Source organism: Thunnus thynnus, chromosome 20 (genome assembly GCF_963924715.1).
Source record: "Thunnus thynnus chromosome 20, fThuThy2.1, whole genome shotgun sequence".
NCBI lineage: Eukaryota > Metazoa > Chordata > Actinopteri > Scombriformes > Scombridae > Thunnus > Thunnus thynnus.
The window spans coordinates 12,226,918-12,250,048 of NC_089536.1; the positions used below are offsets into that span (position 1 = coordinate 12,226,918).

The following is a 23,131-nucleotide window of genomic DNA, read 5'->3' on the forward strand; positions in this document are numbered from 1 at the left end:
TAAGCTCAAAAGAGAGGAGGAGAAGGTGCTTGGTGACATGAATTCATTAGCTTGACCTATGTGTTTTTGAAAACAGTGAGATGTCATTATGAGGTCACATCAACCTCCTTGTTCTTTTTTTAAAATACAATCTGTTGTATTTGGGCTGCAATGCAACTATTTGAGTCACAACTATGATTATTTTGGTGAATCTGTCAAGTATTTCATTCATTTTATATTATTTTCTTATTCTCTTACTTGCCTGTAAGTATGTGATATCTACCCAAGCAGATAGTTATGGTCCGCAAAACAAGGGAATTGAATAGATTTTTTTGTTGTTGTTATTCTGTTCAGCATTGAAAAATTAAATCTAAAAAATTCCACAGTAAAAACTCTTTCTAGAAATAACGTCCCAGTTAATCTGGATAACACACAAAACACACTGTAAATAGTTTTCTTTATGACTATTTCTTTCTTTCTTTTTACAGCATCGTCTGTGGATTATCAAGAGTTACCAGGTTACTGATTCTGGAAAGAGGTATTACTGATTAATGTTTTTAAATTAAACTTCTTATGCTGCGAGCACCATAAACAAAATTCCATTCACCTCCATTATACTGGATTTCAGGCAAAGGTCTCAGAATCTAAATCTCATATCGCAAAACCTGGATAAGAAAAAGCAAAACCACCAACCCTTTGATAATTTAATCTTTTCATCTATAAAATGTTGGAAAACAATGAAATATATCCATCACAATTTTCTAGAGGCCAAAGTGAGGCCTTCAAATTGCTTAGTTTATCTGACCAGCAGCCAAAAATCTGTTCAATTTACAATGAAAGCAGCAGACATTTGAGAAGGACACTGTGGTTATTGTACAGTTTGTGCTTCAACCACTACACCATGTTTAGCAAATTTCCTTGAAATATGACTTAAACAATAAATCAATCGCCAAATTTCATTTTCTGTTGATCAACAAATCTTTTCACGAATGGTTTCAGCATTAAAATCAATTCTGTGATAAATCAAGAAAATCTGTCGGGTTTGTTAGCAATGCTGTTTCCACTTTTCTTTCCTTTGTCTACAGGATAAAGAGTGCTCTTACAGAGAGCATGTGTGGCGTATGTTTTTATTGACTGTGGGAAAAGTGTACAGTGTGATTAGAGAGGCCCTGCAGCCCTACACTGGAGCGAGAGGATGGAAATGCATTAGCCCTAATCTTTACAGTGTTCAAAATGATTAGCCAGAACATGTGACAACTCTGATAAAACAGATTCCCCCATTAAGTTCTTAAGGCAAATGCATATTGTGGCCATCACTCCGAGACATTCCCACTTAAATGCACAGATAATTTGTTGTTGCATTGCATTATTCCTGCCCCATAACCAGACCCCAGCTGAGTGAGCAATGTGCCAATGATAACTAAAGATATTAATTAGTATATCACGATGGCGGCACATGCATTTTCACTATTAATAAATTCCAAGCCAGCGGGTTGTGATTTAATTATGAATTATGTAAATGGTTGCCATGAATCATTTAGGTCTATGCATTATATTAGCTAAATGGGAGAGCAGAATGTAGGCATATCACTATGATGAGGATTTACACACTCGAGTGATGACAGCAGAACTACAAGAATATGTAGTGACTAGATCACAACTTCATGTAGGCCCCCCTGCTAATGGCAGAAAATATTTCGCATTGATGAATTATTGACTAGAGATGTTGTTTAATGGCTATTAAAGGGTCACATTTGTAGGTCTTAGGTTTTAAGAGTTCTTTGGTGTGTACATTAAGATTCTAGCACTGCATAATGCATTATTATAACAAAATCACTCACATCATGTCTACCGTACATTTAAGTATGCTACAGCAAAGAGAGGAATTGTATTTCATTTAATAAAATCTAAATAATAAGAAAATATGATGGTGAAATTGTGAAAGTCTGTTACTGTATCAACAACAAGTAATTTAACAAGCAAAAACGCTAAAATGTAAATTTCTCTTTAGAATGTTGGTTTGACAAAACAAGTGCTCAAGTTATAAAACAAGTAGTCTCTGGGAATTTGTGATTGGTATTTTCATTTCCCTGGCTTCAGTTCCCCAAATCGCTACTCATGTCTGACTTTTTTAGCGATTCCAATAACTCTGATGTGGTGCTTATTGACGTCTGTTTTTCCCCAGTTGGAGAAACAATCAACCAATCAAAGGTTTGTTGGCAGGGTCGAGATTAACGACGTTATCTTCATGTGCTAGAGTCAGAAAATTGGACAGAAAATGGCGACAAGCGTGGATTAAAAGGATGCAGCTATACAGGTTTTTGCTAGTCGACCTACACAAGTGACCAAACTTAAATCTGCAGATCTTCGATTGTTGTGAAAAAAGTTGATATAACTGCTCTTAGCACCTACTTCCACAGCTTCAGTGTCAACTGAAAATTAAGTTGGTGGGACAGACTCATCACTCACTACTGATTGGATAGGCCAAAAACAAACCCAAACAACTCAACCTCCCAACAAAAACTGTCTTAACAGGAATATGATGTCATGCTGAATCAATTAAATTCACTGAAAGGCAATTCAGTCTGATTATCAGTCTAATTTTTCACTACATTTTGACATTTTATAGAATAAACGGTTAATTGAAAACTACAAATCAATACATTAATAGATGACGGGAAGATTAGTTTCAGTCGTAAACCAATATAAGGGATAAGAAATAATCTGCCAATCACTTGTCTGACAGGCACAAGTATTGTGTAACAGCATAAAAGATAGAAGCATGATGAGAAAACTGAACACTGGGTGACACTTTGTGTGTATTTGGACATTTTTTTTCTTTTATTTTGTAGTGAAATGTATATCAAAGTGTAGTTATCTACATCAATTTTTTTTTTACCACTTTTCTTCTTGTCAACTTGATGTAGTGCCAAGAACAAGGAGTATATTTGGTTTGAAGAGGGCTGTCAAATCAAACTGTCAGGCTGCACTTTTTGATGGAGTCATATCGCTCGCTCATCTGTCAGTCAAAGAGAAAGACTGCTGCCAAAGTCAAATTCGAGAGTTGAGAAGAGCGGACTTACATGACATTTCATTGTCTGGGAGAGCAGAGAAGTCTGACGAGCAAAGTTCAGATCTAAAATTCTTCTGGTTTAAAAATTTCAAGGCGTGTTTGCTTAGTAATAAAATATAGTTGCGAGTAACAAGGTTAATGTTTATAGGTCTCTTAAATCTTAACAGTTCTCTGAAATGCTATGTGGAGAGAGACAATAAATTCATAAAGCTTCCTGTAATCTGAGATAAAAACAGAATATTTCCTCATCACATACAATGAAGGCCAACACATTTCAGAGCACATAAATCATCCCAGCATGTGACATCATAAAACACAGCTTCTCATAGACAGAAGACTCAAGTCAGGCCGGCCTATAAAATTCAATCATCACAACAGTGTCAGACATTGTTCTGGCATACCAGAAAATTCCCCGACCCGGGAAGCGTGTCTCTCTGCTGGATTGTTATGGTGTTTACTCACACATGAGGCTTACCCCGAGGCAAGCTCCACACCTCAGCAGTCCAGCTGTAAGTGTCCCAGCTCCCTGGAGGAATCCTCTATCCTCCCCTGCTGTCCAGACTCTGTCAGTAACCACTGGCTGCCTGGGAACTGGAGATTAGTGAGCAGAGAGAGTATCAGATAGCAAGCTATCCACCAAGTAGAACAGGTACAAAGAGGTGTAATTTAGAAAACAGCACCAAATCTTGTTCTGTTGATGAACACTACCTTCTACACACTCTCATAGTCAAACAAGAACCTGTGATATCACCGTCATTCACATGTGTTGCCATTGTTTGTTTTTGATAAAGTTTCTCTGTTTAGTCATTATCAGTGTAATATACAGTAGTAACATTGTTTTCTGATAAGCAGCACTCATTAAGTAATAAAAGTATCAAGAACTTGTTGATGCTCATTAGCTGCTTGTAGTTGATACACTTCCCTCTGTGTATTCCCTTATTCGCTAGACTGAAGATAAAAAAACGATATGGAAGAGATAAAGAAAATGAAAAATGCAAACTATATTCATGCCACAGACTCTGAGGTCATTTTTGCTACAAAGCTTTGAATACATCAGGGGACAGAAACCCTTCGTTTTTAATTCTATACTTTCAAAGTTTAAACTTTTTATAATAGGATTTGGGTAAAATCTGCATAGAAAAGTTTAAGAAGTGAAGAAAAGTAAAACCATCCTTGTTGCTAATGCTTCTCTGCTCTAACATACATTTTTAAGTATTTTAAGGACCCTCTGTTCTATATCTGGGGGTGTGAGTACATTTTGAGATGATTAAAGCATTTTAAAGTTCTTAAGGGATGTTTTTTCTGCTTGTCATCAGATTTGGTTTTTGTTTACCACCTAAAATAAATAATATATCACTAATACATGCAATCATTGTTTTTCAAGCACAAATATCTCTCAAATTCTGCTTTGCTGTCATTTGGGTTGAAGGCCTGCAGCCACATCTGCTGAATGTACTGAAAGTTTGCAAACACCTCCCTACACTTATGAGGTTTTTTTTTTTAAAAACCTGCAGTGCAGAACTTTTACATATGAATAAACGTCTGTTACATCAAGCATTTTGCATATGAGTTCACACAAAACTGATTAAGTCTATCCAACTTAAACCAGGTAAATCTGTCTGTATTTGACAGTACAGAGTTTTTAATTCTGGTGTCAGTGGCGACATTCCTGCGCTGGCTGGATGAATGCATACTGTGCATTATTTAAGGGCAGCGCATGCGCACCAGAGAGTCCCGCCGGCCGAGCGGCTAACTTCCAGTTAACTCTCTGCTAATTTGAATGAGGATAAAATAATTTAACTGTGAGGCTCTTCTAGACTATCCAAATGTTATCGGACCGACTGGATCATATTCTGATAGTATAACGAGTCATTTCGTGTGGGTTGTGTGACGCTCAGAACAATTTATCCACCATTTTACAGCCGCAACAGTAGCGACGGAGCCTATGACGTAAGCACGTGTCGAAAGTGTTTGTGTATTTCCTCTCACTGCCAGAGGGGGGCAACAAAAGTCCTGCACTGCAGGTTTAAGTTCTTTTGTTTTATTTTGTTTGTCAAATTATCATCCAAATATATTTGACATTATCTAAAAGTATTTTATGTTTTTGTATGGCAAGATTTTATGTATGTATGTATGTTTGTTACGTACATACTTAAATAATCTGCACACGCGTTTTTTCCCCACTTACTTTTACACGTAACAAGTGACAATTATGAGAGTAATGTGTTAATGAAAGCTGTTTCTATTACCAATAGCTCTTGATGGCAGAATACTGGATGAAAACTTAATTGCAACAACATAGGTTATGCTTTTCACAAAAACTGTTTCGAATATGCCGCAATAAAGAAAGAGAGCTACAGGCTCTCCTTGGTTGATTGGCTGATAATAAATAGTTATCGCTGCCCTCTGGTCCACATTGTGATCTGCTTCTGACTCCCTCATGTATCTCACACAGATGTAACCAAGCAACATCCCTCATCATGGCAGTAGCAAGTGGTAGGAGGTAGCATAACAGTGTTCTCACAAAACAACATCCTTTAGGCAATTGTAAACACCCTCATATAACACACAAACACACACACACACACACACACACAGCAGACACAGAGTCCCTGGGTGTGTGGAGGTGATGTGGCCTTGCCAGAACAAAGACTGAATTACACACAGGGTGTAATCATACAATTACATTTACCATCACATGGTCTGTAATTTACAGGGAGCTTGATGTCACGCGGCTTTCTTTTTTCTCTGTCTGCACTGATACTGAGGTTAAACCAGTACGGGTGTTTGGTGATTAATGAACAGCTAGTCCTGGTTTGATAAATTAAAGGTTACCATATAATCCAGATGTGGATACACTAAATGCTAGTACCAACAAAAATAATGAATATGAGAACAAAATAGCATACTGTATATAAAGTCAGGGAAGATTTACTTTATACATTTTAATTCTTAAAACCAAACTCTGTTTTATGTCAATTAATTCTTATTTAAAAGCACCTGAATATGTCCTCCTGCGACTGAACATGTACCTTAAAGAATAGAGGTATATTTTTGTAAAGAAATTCAGTTTTTCAGTGAAAAGTTTTAGTGTCACTTCATTCATGCAACTGCATCTATTATATAGCCCCCTAATGAAAGTTGCAAAGGGCGGCAACTAACTATTATTTTAATTATTGATTAATCTGCCGATTATTTTCCCAATAAATCATTTTGTCTAGAAAAAGCTAGAAAATACAGGAAATGTACATATAAAATAGAAATGCCTGTTATAATTTCCCACAGTCCAAGGTGGTGTATCAAAGTGTCTTATTTAGTCCAACCAACAGTCCAAAACCCAAAGACATTCAGTTTACTATCAAGTATGCATAAAAATCTGACATTTGAGAAGTTGGATCCAGCAAATGTTTGGCATTTTTGCTCAAAAATTACTAAAATGATTATTCAGTTATAAAAATAGTTGATTTTTTTTTCAGTTGAGTAATCTGGCACTTGTATTTTTGAGGATGCTTAAAGAACTTAAAACAATAGTCAATATCTAGACTGAAATTGTTTTTGGTCGCTGTAATCATCCCTCCAGTTTATAATTCAAGAAATCCCTTTCTAATGAACTTCACATGTATCTAAGTGATGAGGGACAAAATCCACAATCCTTGTTCTATGCAAAAATATATCCCAAAATTAATCTAAAGCTTAAGCAGTCAGCCAAAACAAGTGAGTATCTTCTTGTAGTATAAGTCTTCTTAGTAGGAAATTCCCTCTTCAGTGCAGAGCAGGAGGGATAATAACATAAAGCTGGAATTTTGTACTATAAAGAATGTTTTTCTAAGCTTCATTACCATGACAACACTGCCCCTCTCTGTATGAACAACTGTATTACATGTCTTCAGTCACCTTAGCAATTTTTATTTGTTCTTAATCATCCAAGAAGGATGAGTCTCATGTTATCTTCACCATATTTATTATCAATAAGTTTATTAGATGATTTGTCTAATAAAATATTATACTTAAGTACAGACCCTTTGCAATTTTGAGGGTAAATGTAATATGAAAATTTCCATTTTATGCAAAGTTACACTTCATCACACGCCACAAAGGGAAAATATTGCACTTGCTTACTCCACTACATTTATATGACAGCTGTAGTTAGTAGTTACTTTGCAGACTTTATATATAAAAACATTATCAGCCTCTAACATATGATGATTAGTTATGGACTAAACCGTCCAACACTATATGAAGTAGTTTCACCTCAATCAAATACAAAGTAGAACGCTGCTTGTGATGCATTTGTAATAATAATCCAATAATGTGATATATAAAATATAAAACTCTGAATGGAGGCAATTCTGCATTATACAGTAATTTTACTTTTGATACTTAAGGTACATTTGCTCATAATACTTCAAGAATAAAATTTAAATTCAGGACTTTTACCAGTGAAAGATAAAGTTTTGGTATTGTGCTGAAGTAAAAGTTTTGAATACTTCTTTCACTATTGTTCAGTTGAACTTTGGCATAATTTTTTTTTGTTACATCTCCTGCCATCTTCCCCAAAAAAAAGAGGCACGAGCTTGTACGCAGCACCAGCACCAGTGGGCGTTTGTTGTACAGTCCTATCATAAGAGCTGCAGTGGGTCATATGACAGGCATTATCTTTACATGACTGAACGAAATTTTAAGCTTCGTTTGAGCAGGAATTCTTTCAATCGCCCTCCCAGACCCAACAGACCAACCGCCAGGAGACCCAACTACGCGGTGAGCTGTTTTAATAATGCAACGCTTTATTGCTTCGTGGGTTTAAGTACGCGGCTCAAGTCTTAGCAATATAACACATTTTTTCGTTTGGGGTAATATTTCTGCATCATTTGGGTAACGAAGTGCATATAATTCTTTCATCAAAAACCTATTTTTCCATTTGATTGTCTTGTTGGGAGTCGTTACATTGTTGTGCTCAACGTCTTCCTCGTAGCATCGCTGCTAAACACAGTGACAGTCACATGATAGTTGCAGCCGTTTTCTTAAACTTATAGTCTACTGATGTGCAGCAGAGGTCTTGCTCGCTGGCCGTAACGCCTCATTCACAGCGGAGCTTCGCCTCTCTTCGTAGTATTACGGTAGCACGCTCGGCCGACGCGGAAACGCTCACGGTGGGGTCACTGTAATGCGTGTTTTTCGCTTAAGTGGTACTCTAATTGTGCTTTCTAAATATGACTTTTCGAAATATTTCTAAAGAGGCCCTGGCTGGATCCATCACACTGGGATTCATTTTTGTCGCTGGTTATTTCTTTGGTAAGAGCGCAGGTGTTCAAGTCTATACGAATTTAAAGCTGCAGGGAAAGACAGAGGGCAGTGTGACGGAGAAGACTATGGACTCATGTTTGTTAAGTCTAAATACTGTCCATTTCATTCATGTTTAAAAATCTCAAATCTGCCTTTAAGTTTTATATGGAGATCAGTCCCAGGTTCGACTTTCAAAGGTACAAAAATTTTCATCGTAGACTCAGATTTATGTGGTCTGGACAGAGGGGAAAAAATTAAAATGCTTTTTTTTTTATTATTTAAACAAATCAGCAATCTGTTAATTTTTCAGTTTTGGGTTAAAGTGGTTTGAGTGAATATCAGAGACTGGGGGTTTATGTGGACAAGTGAATGCTACACGGACAGATTTAAGTTCAAGTGCACTTTGTTGCCTCAAAGGACCTTTTTTCAGCTGCAGTTACATCATACAGCAGGTCAAGCAGCTCAGTTCTGAGTATTATCAGGGAATTACATGGTTACAGTGCCGATCAGTGACCCAGTAGACTAGGAAAACTTAACAGTTAAACTAAAACAGTATGCATGATCATGTCAGTGTTATTTTTATACCTCAAACAGTGTGATACAATGTATTCTCCAGACAAACTGCCTCATGTTTACGGAGTTGCACAGATTAAAATTTGGAGACCGCCCAGTACAAAGTCCTCTTATACCCATTCAGTCCCCTCTAGTACCTCAACGAGCCCAGGGAGGGATTCAGCTACTTTACACATAATGGCAAAACCGCAAAGCCTTCGAAATACACATTAATATCAAGTGATGTACAAACAGTCCATGAAGTGACATTTTTATGTATAAAAAAAAAAATCAAGTTTCTCATTTGCACCAGTGCAACTACTTGGTAAACATTAGAAAATACATGGTGCACATGCAGGCCAGAAACACACTATACTGATGTCACATGAGTCTATGGTCTATGTTATTAAATTTCCTGCAAAAAATCATTACAGTTTTATCTAATCTATATCAAAAAATAAATTACATTAACTAGACAGTTTCCTGAAAGATGTATAAGCTGGATGGTTCTATAGGTCCCATGATGTCATCATGCTTTTAAGGTCCTTATAATTGTTTCATTGTTCGTGTTTGCCCTCAGGGAAAAAGAAATCTTCCAGAATGAGCATCTCCAAAAGTCACTGTGAGGGAAAAGATAACCCGCTGTTGCAGTATGTCCTCAATCATTCCATGAGGGAGCATCCGGCCCTGAAAGAACTCAGACTGGTAAGTGTGTCTTGGTGTCTGAAATATTGCCTTGCTCTGGCACAATAAAGCACTTTATGTCATAGGATGTAATCGTGTCTCATGATGTAATTTGTGCAACTTAAGCAACTGGTTTCCGCTCATTGCTTTCAGAGGACAATGGAACACTCCTGGAACATCATGATGGTCGCCTGTGAGCAGTCGCAGTTCATGGCCAATATGGCAAAACTAATAGGAGCCAAGAAGGCATTAGAGATCGGTAATGTCAGATTTTAACATCACATTCAGTCTCTGAGCGTGCAAGTTTTTCACAGTTGAGACTCCACAGTCCTTTACCTGTTCAGACCTTTATATGCACATAAGAGACCAGGTTACTAGGAGAAACCAGGTTGTGCAAAAATTGCATCCACATGCATTCTAGTAACCTGGTCACTCTAAGATCTGCTTTAACATGTGGCAGGTCGGTAATCAGACTCCTCTCCAACCCCTGAAATTTTGGAACTATGGCACCTTTTAAGTCTATCAGAAAAAAAAACGTCTTCTTTTTTTTTGGCAGAGCATTTGGACTGACAGTGAGGTAACAGGCTCTGTAGTGAGACTGCAGTTTTTTTATTACAGTGTGAATGAATGTAAATTCTACGAATAAGTTGGTCAACCGTTCAGTGGTGGAAACTGCCTTACTGTTGTCAGTTTCAGACACAGCTTAATTGGTTAGTCGATCAAAGTGAATCAGCTCAAATAAAATCAAATCAACTATTTGTTGACTAAAACTAAAACTTTTCCAGCCAAAAATTGTCTGATTTCAGCTTCGCCAATCTGAAATTTTTCTGCTTTCCTCTGTCCTTTCCGCTTTTAAAACATAGTAAACTGAATATTTGGACTTTCAATCAAACAAAGCAAGCAATTTAAAGACATCACCTTGGATACTGGAAAACTGCGATGGACATTTTTCACAATTTTCTTATATTTTATAGACTAAGTGATTAACCTATTAATTAAAAAACTAATCAGCAGATTAATTGTCATGCACCTGCACACACGTGAAAAGATGATTAGATACCCAGGTACATGTATGCAGTATGTGGCCAAGAAATCTCTCTCCAGGAGGAATCTATCCAAGGAAATCAGGTGTCTCTAATCTCCTACCCCGATCATAGAAACCAGGTTTCTTATACACATGAAGTTTAAGAAATCTAATCACTGCAGAAAGCTGACAGCAACCCAATTACTTGACTACATATAAAGCACAGTGCGCAAAAACAGAATGTTATTTAAAGTTTAATTAAAAGAGACCATTTTGCTCTTTCTGGTGTCATCTTTCATGTGGATCTTTGTGCCTTATCATTGCATTTTCAGGCGTCTACACAGGTTACAACACTCTGAGCATTGCACTGGCTCTGCCTGATGATGGTGTCGTAGTGGCATGTGATATCAGAGAGGACTACCCCAACATCGGCAAACCCTTCTGGAAAGAGGTACAGTTTACATCTGTGTTTTACTATCAGTCAACTCACTATGTGTTTTATCTTGGGGTTCAGTAAATGATGTGTAATATTCCTGTATTATTCCCATACTGCAAAGTGCTGATCATTGCAGAGGATTTTCATGCATCACAGGTAATAAACGTACTGTGGTTCTGTTTGGCGCAAGTCTGTACATCTGCATGTGGAGCATACTTTAGTGTCTATTAGTCTTTTGTGTGATAACAGATTAGTTGATTAAAATATTGACTGATTTACAGAAAATTAAAAAAAATTGACAATCAGTGAATCCTTTGAGTAATTATCAAGCAAACATCTGCTGGTTCCAGTTTCTCAGATGGGAGAATTTGCTGTTTGCTGTGTTTTCTGCTTTATATTTTTTGTTTATTGATCATCTTTGAGTTTTAACTGTTGGTCGGAAAAAACAAGCAATTTTGATGAAACTTTTGGCCTTTCAGAAATTGTTACTGGCTTTTTACCATTTTCTGACCCAGACTAAATGATTAATCAAAAAAATTATGAATATAAAATAAATATACTCATTTGTTGCAGCCCTATGGAAGTTTGATGATATATTACCACTATAAATTTTTTTTTAAATTTCCTACAATTTGCATCCACACTGCCTAAAAAAAGTTGATTCATGACTTATTATTCACAGTCCATTAATGCAGCCTTCCGCCTCTTCTTAATGTTTGCAATGTTCTTAATGTTTTATTTGAGGGTAAATCTATTTACTGTAACTGTTAACCTACAGTTAGCTGTATCAAGGCTAATACAACCTACTAAATCTTATTTTGATCCATCATAATCCAGAAAAGAGCAAAACTGGGTTAATTTAAACATCATGTTTGCATAACTGACTCAAAAACAGAATAAATAAATTATCATGCATGCAAATACACTCACTAAAGAAATGGTGATATACTGCAAAACATCTCCAGTGGGGGAAATAAGTATTCAACGTCATCATTTTTTCTCAGTATACATATTTCTAGTGCAGCTATTCACATGCAATTAGGACCAGACATTGGTATTAAATCAATAATGCAACACAGCTAAAGAAATCATAACATTACAATCAATAAGAAAAGTTATGTGCATTAAATGACACAGGAAAAAAGTATTGAACACACGAACAGAAATGTATTTAATACTTGGAGGAGAAGCCTTTGTTTGCAATGACAGCTTCAAGACGCTTCCTGTACGAAGAAACTCGTAGAAGAAACAGTGTCCAGAGGGGATTTTGGCCCGTTCTTCTAAGCAGACGGTCTTCAAATGTTGATTTCAGGAGGCCCGCTGGTGAATCTTTATCTTCAGTTCCTTCCACAGATTGGGTTCAAGTTGGGTAATTGACTGGGCCAATCCTACACCTTTATCTTCTTTCTCTGGGACCAGTTGAGAGTCTCCTTTGCAGTATGTTTTGGATCATTGTCCTGTAGGAAGGTCAACCTGCCTCTCATCCTCATTGCCTTGGTGGATTGCAAAAGATTCTTCTCAAGAATATCCTGATACATGCCTCTATTCATCTTCCCTTCAACAATTTGGATACCATGAGAAGAGAAACAGCCCCATATCATAATGCTTCAGTCTCCAAACTTCACTGTAGGTATGGTATTTTTAGGGTCATATGCAGAGCCACTTCTCCTCCAAACATGGCAAACAGTGTTAGTGCCAAAAATTTAAAATTTTGTCTCATCTGACCACACCACATTCTTCCAGTAATCTACAGGCTTCTCCAAATAATTTTGACAGCAAATTTTGATCTTTTTTAGTCAGTCTTTTGATTAAAGTGTCATTTAGTTTTACTCATCTGAATTGTTTTAGTCTAGTTTTAGTTGACTAAATATCATAGGATTTTAGTCAACTAAACATACTATAGATTTAGTCGACTAAAATCTTATATTTAGTCAACTAAACAGGTTTAGTTAAAGTGTGATGCGTTATTTAAACATTTCTTCAGAATTTCCAAATAATTTTCTGTATATACACAGATTGATCTACAAACTCTATAGATTCCTGGAGGAAACATCCATCTCTTATTATGGAATGGTATTGAGGTTTGAACATGCAATTCAGACAGTTTTAACTGTTGTGATATCAAACATGTCTTTATTTATCTTAAAATCCAATACAAATAAAACCCAGTCTCATACAAAAGAAATAAGAATATGGCCTTGCTTTTTCACAAAAGACCATCTCAGACAATAACAAAATAACACCAATGAGAATAAGGTCTACTCTCCCTGAATAATTATACTGTTTCCATCATTAGAACAAACCCCTCATCTTCAGTTGTTGTGACCAGTAATCCTGTGCGCTCAATCCATTATCTATGCCCTCCTCCTCAGTATGTTGGTCTCTAGAGTCACTTTTGTACTTAGGAGCACTTAGAAGAGCTGTTGAAATATTCTGCTGGGATGCATTAGCTTTATTTGCACTCAGTGGCTCATCACTGTCATCGGAGGTCTTCTGTACCTGTGAGATTGAATAATGGAGGGTGGGGGCGGGGGGAATTTACCCATGTCTGACCTCTTCCCAACTCGTCTCTCCCCAAGATTTTCGTCTCATTTTTATTCGTTGACGAACGTGTCAATAGATTTTGTCATAGTTTTGGCTTCATAAATTACTTTTCTATTTAGTTATTGTCTCATTTTTGTCAGTGAAAAAATGTCATTGAGGAAAACTAGGACGAAAATTCAAATCAACGAAAAAACTTCAAATGAGCTTCAACATGTGGTGGTGGAGTGTATTGTCTATTGTTTTCTCTGTGACTGTGCACCTGCTTCTTTACAGGTCTTTCTCAAGCTCTTTTCAAAGTGGTCCTTGGATGTTGAGTTACTCTTCTGACTAATTTTCTTACTGCCCGGTCAGAAATCTTGCGAGGAGCTCCTGTGCGTGGCTCGTTGATGGTGGAGTGATGCTTCTTCCACTTACAATTAATGGCCCGAGTGGTGCTTATGGGAACATTTAGGAGTTGAGAAATCAGTCGGTAACCTGAGCCATTCCTATGTTGCTCAACAATCTTGTTGCAAAGGTCTTGGAAGAGCACTTTGCCTCTACCCCTCATGAGATGGTTCTTGTGTGACAGCTTGGTAACAAATGATTGCATTCACAGATGGTACAAATAGCCACATGCACTAATCCAGCTGATTCTAATTAGCACAGGTAAGAGGACTAATTAGTGGAATCACCTGGTTCAGTGCTTTTTCTTACTGCATGTTTGTTGCTTTTTTTTCTGTGTCACTCCAATTTAATGCACATAACTATTTTTATTTATTGGAATATTATTATTTCTTTAGCCGTGTTGCCTTATTGAGTTAATACCAATGTCTGGTCTTAATTTCATATGAATAGCTGCACTGGAAATATGTTTAATGAAGAAAAATGTTCACGTGTTCAATACTTATTTCCTCCACTGTATATGTATGTATATTTCCCACCCTGTTTCTTTTTGTTTACAGGCTGGAGTTGAGAAAAAAATTGATCTACGCATACAGCCAGCATTGAAAACTCTGGGTACAGTAATGCATCTGTTTTCATGATTTAATGTTCTACAAAACTTGACAGGAGATGTATGATTTCACTGGGGCTGTCACTCTGCTATTACCACAGCTGACATTTCAGGTTTAATATGGGTATTAACCTGCATTGTCCAGAACATTATGTTTTGTTTGTCCTCAGAAGCTGCAGTTTACTGTAGCTGTGGTTTATGTAGTCTAAAACCAGTTTCTGTGTCCTGTAAAAATCAGCTGAATGCCAACTGTGGTCACTGTATCTCAAGTTTAGGATAAACCTGCTGCATACAAGGTTTAACTGAGGTTAAAGGCCATAGAGTTCAGTATAAAGGCATATCTCTAAAGCTCAGATCATTAAACTAAAGTTAAATGATCTCATGAAGACAACACTATGTGTCAAACTATTATCATTTTGTAATTACATTTCAAGAGGCATTTCACCTGCCTCAATTCATTTTTGATGCCAGAAAGAGGATTACCTATTATATGATAAAACTGAATACCATGTATTAACTAATGAACCAGCACAAGTTGTCCCTGCAAGGGGGAGGTGCAGACTGTCATGTCTGTCAGAAATGTAGGTGAGACATGGGATTTTTTCACTCACCTGAGTGAAAGTCACAGAAAATATAACCATAAATGTATTATAAGACCAATTACTAATTTCAAGTTTAATTATTATATTTTTTTAAGATTATATTTTAAAGATTTATTGATTAGGGGTTATTCTTGGAGGGGCAAAATATAAATGATAATAAATGAAAATGATAAAATGGTCGGCTGAACCGGAAAATCAGAAATCCGAAAGCTGAAACTAGGGCTGGGCAATATATTGATATTATATCAATATGGTAATATGAGACTAGATATCGTCCTAGATTTTGAATATCGTGATGTGTCATGAGTGTTGGCTTTTCCTGGTTTTAAAGGCTGCATTATAGTAAAGTGATTCAATTTTCTGAACCCACCAGACTGATATAGCTAGCTGTTATGTTATTTGCCTTCACCCACTTAGTCAAGCACCAATAGTCATTCCTACAATATTGTTGCAATAACGATATCGAGGTATTACGTCAAAAATAGTGATATGTGATTTTGTCCATCGTCCAGCTTAGCCTGCAGCTGTTTAAAACCTCAACAGGTTCCGGTTAACTTAGCATTCAGCTAAGCTAATGAGCTCAGATGCGAAGTGACACAGCCGCACGATTTGTTTTACCTCAAAAACTTAAGATAACGTTACCTGATATACAAAATGGCAACTAAGGTATTAACGTTATACCTTAAAGACTTAAGATACTAAACTACCTGATATACAAAATGGCAACGTTTTAACGTCAACTCCTGTTAAACGTTTTAGTACCTGGATAATGGATTTCAGGTGGCCCACCAAACACATCCACTTGTTCGTCTTCTCTTTGTCCTCCGACATTGGTAGAAATTCAGTGTTAATTATCTCTGAATTTGCTGAACACACAATAGTTTGGTTTTTTTTAGCATTTAAAACCTCGTTTTTGAGTTTTTCACACTTGAATCAAATTTCCCCCGCAAAAGCTAACGTGAGCGTAAACGTAGCGACGTTGATGTCACGTGCACAAATCGTTACGCAGTCATCAAGATCAGGTGGCCTTGATTTACCTTAAATATATTTATTTACCTTTTTTCTTTTTTTTCTTTACCTTATTGACCAGTATACAGAGTTAGTGGAACATCTACCCATGTATCAAACAAATATAGTAAAGTACATAAAAAATCATGATGTTATCACCAAAGAAGATATTTAAATAACTTTAATGTCAGAAAGTTTAAGGATTCATACACTGTACTAGTCTAAAATGGGAACTGCTTGTTGATTTTTGAATGATGAAATAATATGTTTTCAAAAGGACAATTATCATCAGAGTATCATCGCTAATTCTTTTGTAAGTGTGTGTAATCACCAAACCAGGACACATTTGTCCAACTGTTTTTGGGAATAGCAGCAGCAGCTATAAAACAAGTGAGATATCTTTTATATTTTATTTGGTACATGGCTAAAATTTATGGACCATTTTAAAGTGATTATACTTACTTAGTTAAGTATAATTAGCTATTTAAAAACTCTGCGGGCAGATGAGTTTATCCAGCAGTAGTTTTGTTGACCAGCTGGAGACGTGGGGTGACAGTTACAGTACACTGTGTTGGTGATGTTGTATATAACCTGAAGTGTAGTTTACTTTTGTTTCCTCTCATTGCTTTCAGATGATCTCCTGGCTGCTGGCGAAGCTGGAACATTTGACTTTGCCTTCATCGATGCAGACAAAGTCAACTACGACAACTACTTTGAAAAGTCTCTGCAGCTGTTACGGAAAGGAGGCATTATTGCTATTGACAATGTAAGAGCTACACCCTAGACACATTTTTCATTTCAAGTTCTTGCAATTGCAGTCATCACTTCAAGCAGATAATTCTCTTTAATCCTTGTTTGCGGTCCTGCAGGTGCTGTGGGGCGGTAAGGTGGTGAATCCATCCCCAGACGACGCAGACACTGTGGCCATTGACAAGCTGAACAAGAAGTTGCACAGAGACATTCGGATCAGCCTGAGCATGCTAACTGTTGGAGATGGGTTGACACTGGCTATCAAACTATAGAAAAGGTGTCTAATAAGTGCAATGATTTATGGTGCTTAAGAGGGTGGTGGCAATACTGGGACACTGTTACCTTAAGGTTAATTATAATGTGGAGGATGTGATGGTAGCTTAAGCATATGTATTAGGTTCTAGGCTCATATCACTGAAGGTTAATGTGGGAATTATGGAACACCTTATTTTTATGTCATTTCTATAATGGTAGTTCATTCCCTGTAACATGACTAATTGCAACATTTGAATAAAACTTGATTAAAAAAACTAGAAACTATTAAAATAGAACTAAACCCATTTGTTTTTTGTATTTCATCATTATTTAAACCAAACAATTTTTACTCCTTTCTCCATGATGTCGAATTACATTTAATACTCAAATTCCAGGCCAGAATAAAGGTTGACTTGAAGACTTTATTGCAAAGGTAGACACACGCCAAACAGGTTCCTGATTAGTGTTTACAGTCCTCAAACAGGAAGAGAGGTGGATGATTCAAATATTCTTTCACTCAAGTCACACTGAGGGAAAATTAAAATCCATCTAGCAGTCTCGTAACCTAAAAGCAGGTATTTAAGGTAGGAGTCTGAAACTCACCACACAGCATAGTTAAGCCTTTCCACAAAGATAAGTGAAGACGAGCCAAGAGAGTTGGAGTAAATCCTCCCAACAGGCAGAACATCACTTCCAAAATATAAATTAAAATGTGCAATTAAAACAAAGGAAGAGATTAAAATAAAGATATATTCTACTGTGCAAAATAACAGCTCAGATTTACATTCTACATCATCACACTTTAGCAAGATAACAAGGTTTTGTGTTTTTGGAACCATTCCTGGATTGTCAAACTGTAGAAGCCAACATTCAACATGGTTTTCCCTATGCAGGACAAATAGGCAAAAGGAGTAAATGATTTATTAATACATTTGACTGAAACTTGACTAGTTATTGTAGCTACAACGAAAGGAGGCTGGTGGAGGAAAGGTTTCCATCCTAGTAGTGCTCGAGAACTGGGTTTTTATTGTTTTGGCTTCATTTCTTTACAACATCTGTTGCTGACCAGACAGGAAGGATCAATGCTAGATTCAGCTGATATTCCTCTTCTTGTGAAATGGTGGAACAGATCCTCATGCCTCCAACTCCAGCCCCAGACCAAGTTTGTGACCACCAGCGTTGATATTCTTTCCATCCACAAGTGCCGACAGGACTAGTTTCATACCTGGAACCAAAAAATTGAATACATTTTTTAAAAGTTACTGGAAATAAAGTCCATGATGTTTGGAATTGTGTTGAGTTGTATCATTAAGAAGAGATGGTTCTTACCAGGCCGCAGAGTCTGGGTGTATCCAATTCCTACCAAGCTGGAGTTATTCACCTTAGCCTGAAGAAAACGCATTAAATAATTTGACTTGAAAGCACTCACAGAAAGCATACCTCATCCAAGGCTGGACACACACCTCCAAATGCGTTGTTTTAATCATAGAATTGGATCAAAAAGAAATATTTCATCTGCATCTAGATCCAAATCTGCATTAAAGTTAATGGTCAAGGAATTAAAGATGGCTCAAAGGCTGACTCTCCACAAAATCTGACTGAACTGTTAATATCTTTTTGAGCTATCCCTCTGACAACATAACCTTCTTAGCATAAGTAAAAAGGCACTTACCGATATGGAGGCACTGGAGTCTAACTGGTATTTAGCACCAATTCCAAAGCGAGTGCCGTTGCTGCCTGCTGTCCAGGCAAGATTCACAGCAGTCTCCAGTTTGTCGTTTACCTTCTGGTAAATGGATCCACCAAACTCTGAACCATCGTTTCTGAAAAAAAGAAAACAGGCACAACAACAACTTCATGTCAGTTTTCTTGTAACACCTGAGAAAAAATACCACAGGAGAAATAGATCATTTTCTTCGGATTCACAGTATTTGTTTTATCCTACAGTTAAAGGATAGGTTCACAATTTTTCAAGTGTGTCAACAGTCAGGTGTCCACATAAACACTAAAAGACGTGTTCCTCGCTGTAATCATTCCTCCTGTTCATACTGGCTATTAAAAGATTACCATCAAATGCGCTTTCAAGTGATGGGGGCCAAAACCTGCTTCAGCAGTCATAGGCCTCAGCAGTCTGAGTTAGTCATATCAAGTGGATATCTGCCACATTTACAGTCTTTTTAGCATAAAATTCCCTCTTTGTATTTCCTTAGACAGTGTTTCCCTGTTGAGCTAGAGTGGAAGTACAGTAACAAAAAGAGGGTCTTTGGCACTAAAAAGACTGTTATGTTGAAAAATATCTACTTGATTTGACTAATTCGGACGACTGAAGCTTCACATTAGCTGCAGATAAACTTTTACATTACATACATTTTTGCACAGAAGGAGGTTTGTGGATTTTTTCCCCCCATCACTAACATTGTAAGTACATTATTTAGTAACTTTCCAATGGCCAGTATGAACAGGAAGAATGATTACAGCGAGAAAAATAAATTTCAATGTTCATTTGGGCACCTGACTATTGTTTTAAGACAGACTAGAAACATTGTGAACTTGTCCTTTAAAAGGTACTCATGCTGCTTGGTTTAAATATAGTTATGTCAAAACATACACATTGGTGTGAAGCTGGAAGTCTCCAGTCTTGTATCCAACAGCAAAGTTGCTCTGGGTCATCTTGGATTTGGCTGTGTCAAAGCTCATCTGGTAGCCAGCCAGCCATCCCTCATAGCCAGCCACTGCTACTCCGTGGATGGTAGGACCAGCGAAATCTAGATCCACATCAACACCGGCGTTAATGTACTCCCTTTTATAAGCTGTCTTGACTTTGCCACTCTTCTTGCTGTGAAAAAAGGAGAAAATTAAAATAAGAAAGTATTTTTAGATCAATGATTTGAGTACTGATTTGATAAGTGATATTTTTTCTGCAGCATACCCAGTATTTGGAGAGAATGTAGTGTCAAAAGTAAGTTTCAGCCCTTTGGTGATCTAAAGAAGAAAATAGTTCCATCAGGCATACTTAATTTGGAGCTGTGTCATAGGCAGGGTAATCAGCAGCATGACAGGAGTTTTTAAATTTACCTGATCCTCGACACAAACTTCTGTCCCAAGTGTGTTTTCTGTGGTCCACTTCTCTGTGAACGTCAGCCCATACTCAGCCCACTTGTACTTGGTTTCCAGAGTTCCAGTGACCTTGCTGGTGTCTACGTTGGATGACCCGGATGTCTTAAATTCCTAAATGACAACAATATAACAGGTTGAAGACGTTCATCCACTCATGTGCTTGTGTTTATGTTTGAAAATCTGATAATATATCAGCTGATATTTGTTTTTAAACATATACACATGACATGGACAAACATTTTTGCTAAGGATGCATTATCAAACATATTTTTGACATATCGTGATAACGTAAAATTAGCTGATATCATCTGCCATTCTGTACTGTTTATTTACAATAACAGCTAAACTCACCACTCCACTTGCAGACTTTGTCTTCACGTCAAGCTTAACCAGTCCAAAACCTGCAAGGATAGTGACAGTGAGGAACTAACCACTGGGCTGGATAATGCTTCTGAGACAGCCATCCTGTCGTCTGAGGGTCAATAAAAACACACTTATAAAACTGCCTTTTAACTTGCTTCCAGTTACCATATCCCTTATTGAAGATGTCCTTTGCTGATTTTCCAAGGTCTGTGTATGTTGGTGGAATTGCCATTATGCCTGTAACAGAAATAAAAATTCAGAGTGTGTAAATTATGACGTAGAGACATATCTTAAAGGACCAGTGTGTAAGATTTAGTAGCATCTAGTGGAACAGACTTGGCAGAAATGGAATATAATACTCATAAGTATGTTTTAATTAGAGTATAATCACCTGAAAATAAGAATTACTGTGTCTTTGTTACCTTAGAATGAGCCGTTTATATCTACATAGGGAGCAGGTCCTCTCCCATGGAGCCCGCCATGTTTCTACAGTAGCCCAGGAGTATTCATTTGGTTGCAATCCGCAACCTCACCACTAGATGCCACTAAATCTTACACACTGGTCCTTTAAACGTTGAAGATTGTGATAATTAAAAAAATGCATGTTTCAAAATAAATCACTTGTTGATTGAAACTAAACATGTGTGTGGACAAGTCAGAAAAACATGTATCTGTAAACTAGCAAAGGCTTTAAAGGACAAAAGAAAAAGTTCACAACCAGAGCTATAGCTACCACTGGGGACACTGAAGTCATGACCTAGATATCTTTACTGGAAATGTGGGCATTTTAGCCACCTTAGAGGAGTTTAAATTCTACATATTAAAAAAATAACACATGCTGGTATCTTATAAGGAGATTCTATAATTGTTACACTTGATTAATTTGGATCCATATCAAAACATATATAGTAAAATATAGTTTTTTTCCGAAAGTCTTTTTTTTTTTTGCTAAATCTGTGCAAGTATACACTGGCAACTGGAAGACCTCTAAATCCTATATGCTAAAATAACGTTTTACTTCGTTTTCTTCTATGGACAAACAAAAATTATAATACCAGGAAATAATAAAAATAGACAAATAAAAGTCAAACCTATTGGCTGACATAAACAGACTCTACAAGTGTTACACTCAATAATTTGTATTTGACTACTTTTGTACCAATAATAAAGACATAACAGTAAAAAAAACAAAAGGGAAACAGTTGAGCGAGTTATGTTTAAAAAAAACAAAAACTATTAACACCAATTATTATCTCATTAACTAGTTATTATGCAGGGTCACTGGCACACTTCAATCACACGATCTCCATTACTCTCGGTTTCTGATGTCACGTCTCCTCACGGTCAAGGTTAGACGTCGGAAGCTTGAGATTGAGACACTATTGCCTGCTTAACAGGAACAGGAACCTTAACAATCCAGGGCAAATTACTTGGTGACATTTAGTGCTAAACGTGTGATAGCATACCTTGAAAAACACTACTTCAAGTGTCTTTTTCCTTACCATTATTAGTGTTCAGTATGAAAATATTTGACAAAGCAGCTGTTTGTAGACTTAATTCTTTGTACCTGGAGAGATTTTTCTACTAATTAAATGTATACGCAGTTGAGGATTGTCCATTTATGTCATTTTTTTAAAATTCATGTTCAAATAGGCGTGAACTTTGCCAATGACACGACAAGGAATATTACACAGTCACTGTTACATTATTTTGAGGGAGTTTGAACACATGAGGGTGGTAGGGGGCGTTTTGCAGCTAGCAAATGGGACGTTTGATAGCCATCTTGCTTGCTGACATTCCAACAAAATTCAAAACTAACAACCTATCGTTACATAATAACACGGCTTACTACTTACCGAGGATTAGTGTTGTTGGTGGTGTTGCTGTCAACTTGTGCTAGAGGTAAAACAGCAGGAAAAGCGACAGAGACCGGTGTAGGACGATATGGAGGAGACACCGCGAAAACACCCTCCTGACCTCGGCGCCGCAGGACCTCAAAAACAGTATAGCTGTTTATTTTGTGCCTGTCTGAAATCGGGGCGAGAGGACTCTTTTGTTACTCTCTGCCAATTAACTTCAGTATTTATTATACTATTTAACAACAGTGAACATCATTTAAACGTTAAGCTTGTCATTCGCCAAAGGCAAACATTTGCGTGTTAAATTTATGCAAGTACACACCGGCAACTGAAAGACCTCTAAATCACCATGGTAACCAATATGAATATATATAACGTTTTTCTCAACTTTTACTTATTTTTCTCTGATGGACAAACAAAAATTATAATGCCAGGGAAATATAAAAATATACAAATAAAAATTAAACCTATTATTCATACAAAGTATACATTTATAATTATATTTTCACAGCAGTCTTATTTTTCAACATTATGATGCCCTTTTTAGTTATGAACTGTCAAAATTGTATGAATTTATGTGCCATTTTTCTTATGTAGCTTAAAGGATAAGT

The 23,131-nt window shown here is 36.8% G+C and overlaps 2 protein-coding genes and 1 long non-coding RNA gene across 8 annotated transcripts in view; 1 reads left to right on the plus strand and 2 right to left on the minus strand.

Annotated features, from left to right (window-relative positions):
- Window positions 1-16,021, minus strand: part of LOC137172565 (uncharacterized) — a 225,102-nt gene extending 209,081 nt beyond the window's left edge. For 4 of the 5 annotated variants that reach the window (XR_010925007.1, XR_010925006.1, XR_010925005.1 and 1 more), the window contains exons 1-2: window positions 15,931-16,021; window positions 3,515-3,643 (exon numbers count right to left, since the gene is read on the minus strand). This is a non-coding gene — a long non-coding RNA (uncharacterized lncRNA). The remainder of the gene's footprint in view (window positions 1-3,514; window positions 3,644-15,930) is intronic. The other variant, XR_010925009.1, reaches the window with a different exon arrangement.
- Window positions 7,657-17,486, plus strand: LOC137172564 (catechol O-methyltransferase domain-containing protein 1-like). 2 transcript variants are annotated; one of them, XM_067577077.1, is made up of 7 exons: window positions 7,657-7,810; window positions 9,468-9,592; window positions 9,725-9,830; window positions 10,928-11,046; window positions 14,517-14,571; window positions 16,809-16,942; window positions 17,046-17,486. In XM_067577077.1, exons 2-7 carry the CDS (start codon window positions 9,488-9,490, stop codon window positions 17,196-17,198), a joined length of 672 nt encoding a protein of 223 aa, XP_067433178.1. In that variant the 5' UTR covers window positions 7,657-7,810; window positions 9,468-9,487; the 3' UTR covers window positions 17,199-17,486. The 2 variants fall into 2 exon arrangements, with proteins under 2 accessions (XP_067433178.1, XP_067433177.1); XM_067577076.1 differs by lacking the exon at window positions 7,657-7,810 and adding an exon at window positions 8,188-8,344.
- Window positions 17,487-17,583: 97 nt separating this feature from the next.
- Window positions 17,584-22,674, minus strand: LOC137172563 (voltage-dependent anion-selective channel protein 2-like). The gene is made up of 9 exons (XM_067577075.1): window positions 22,518-22,674; window positions 20,827-20,898; window positions 20,650-20,699; window positions 20,257-20,409; window positions 20,111-20,163; window positions 19,790-20,017; window positions 18,854-19,004; window positions 18,511-18,568; window positions 17,584-18,406 (listed from the first exon to the last, which is right to left on the minus strand). Exons 2-9 carry the CDS (start codon window positions 20,891-20,893, stop codon window positions 18,315-18,317), a joined length of 852 nt encoding a protein of 283 aa, XP_067433176.1. The 5' UTR covers window positions 20,894-20,898; window positions 22,518-22,674; the 3' UTR covers window positions 17,584-18,314.
- Window positions 22,675-23,131: the final 457 nt, after the last annotated feature.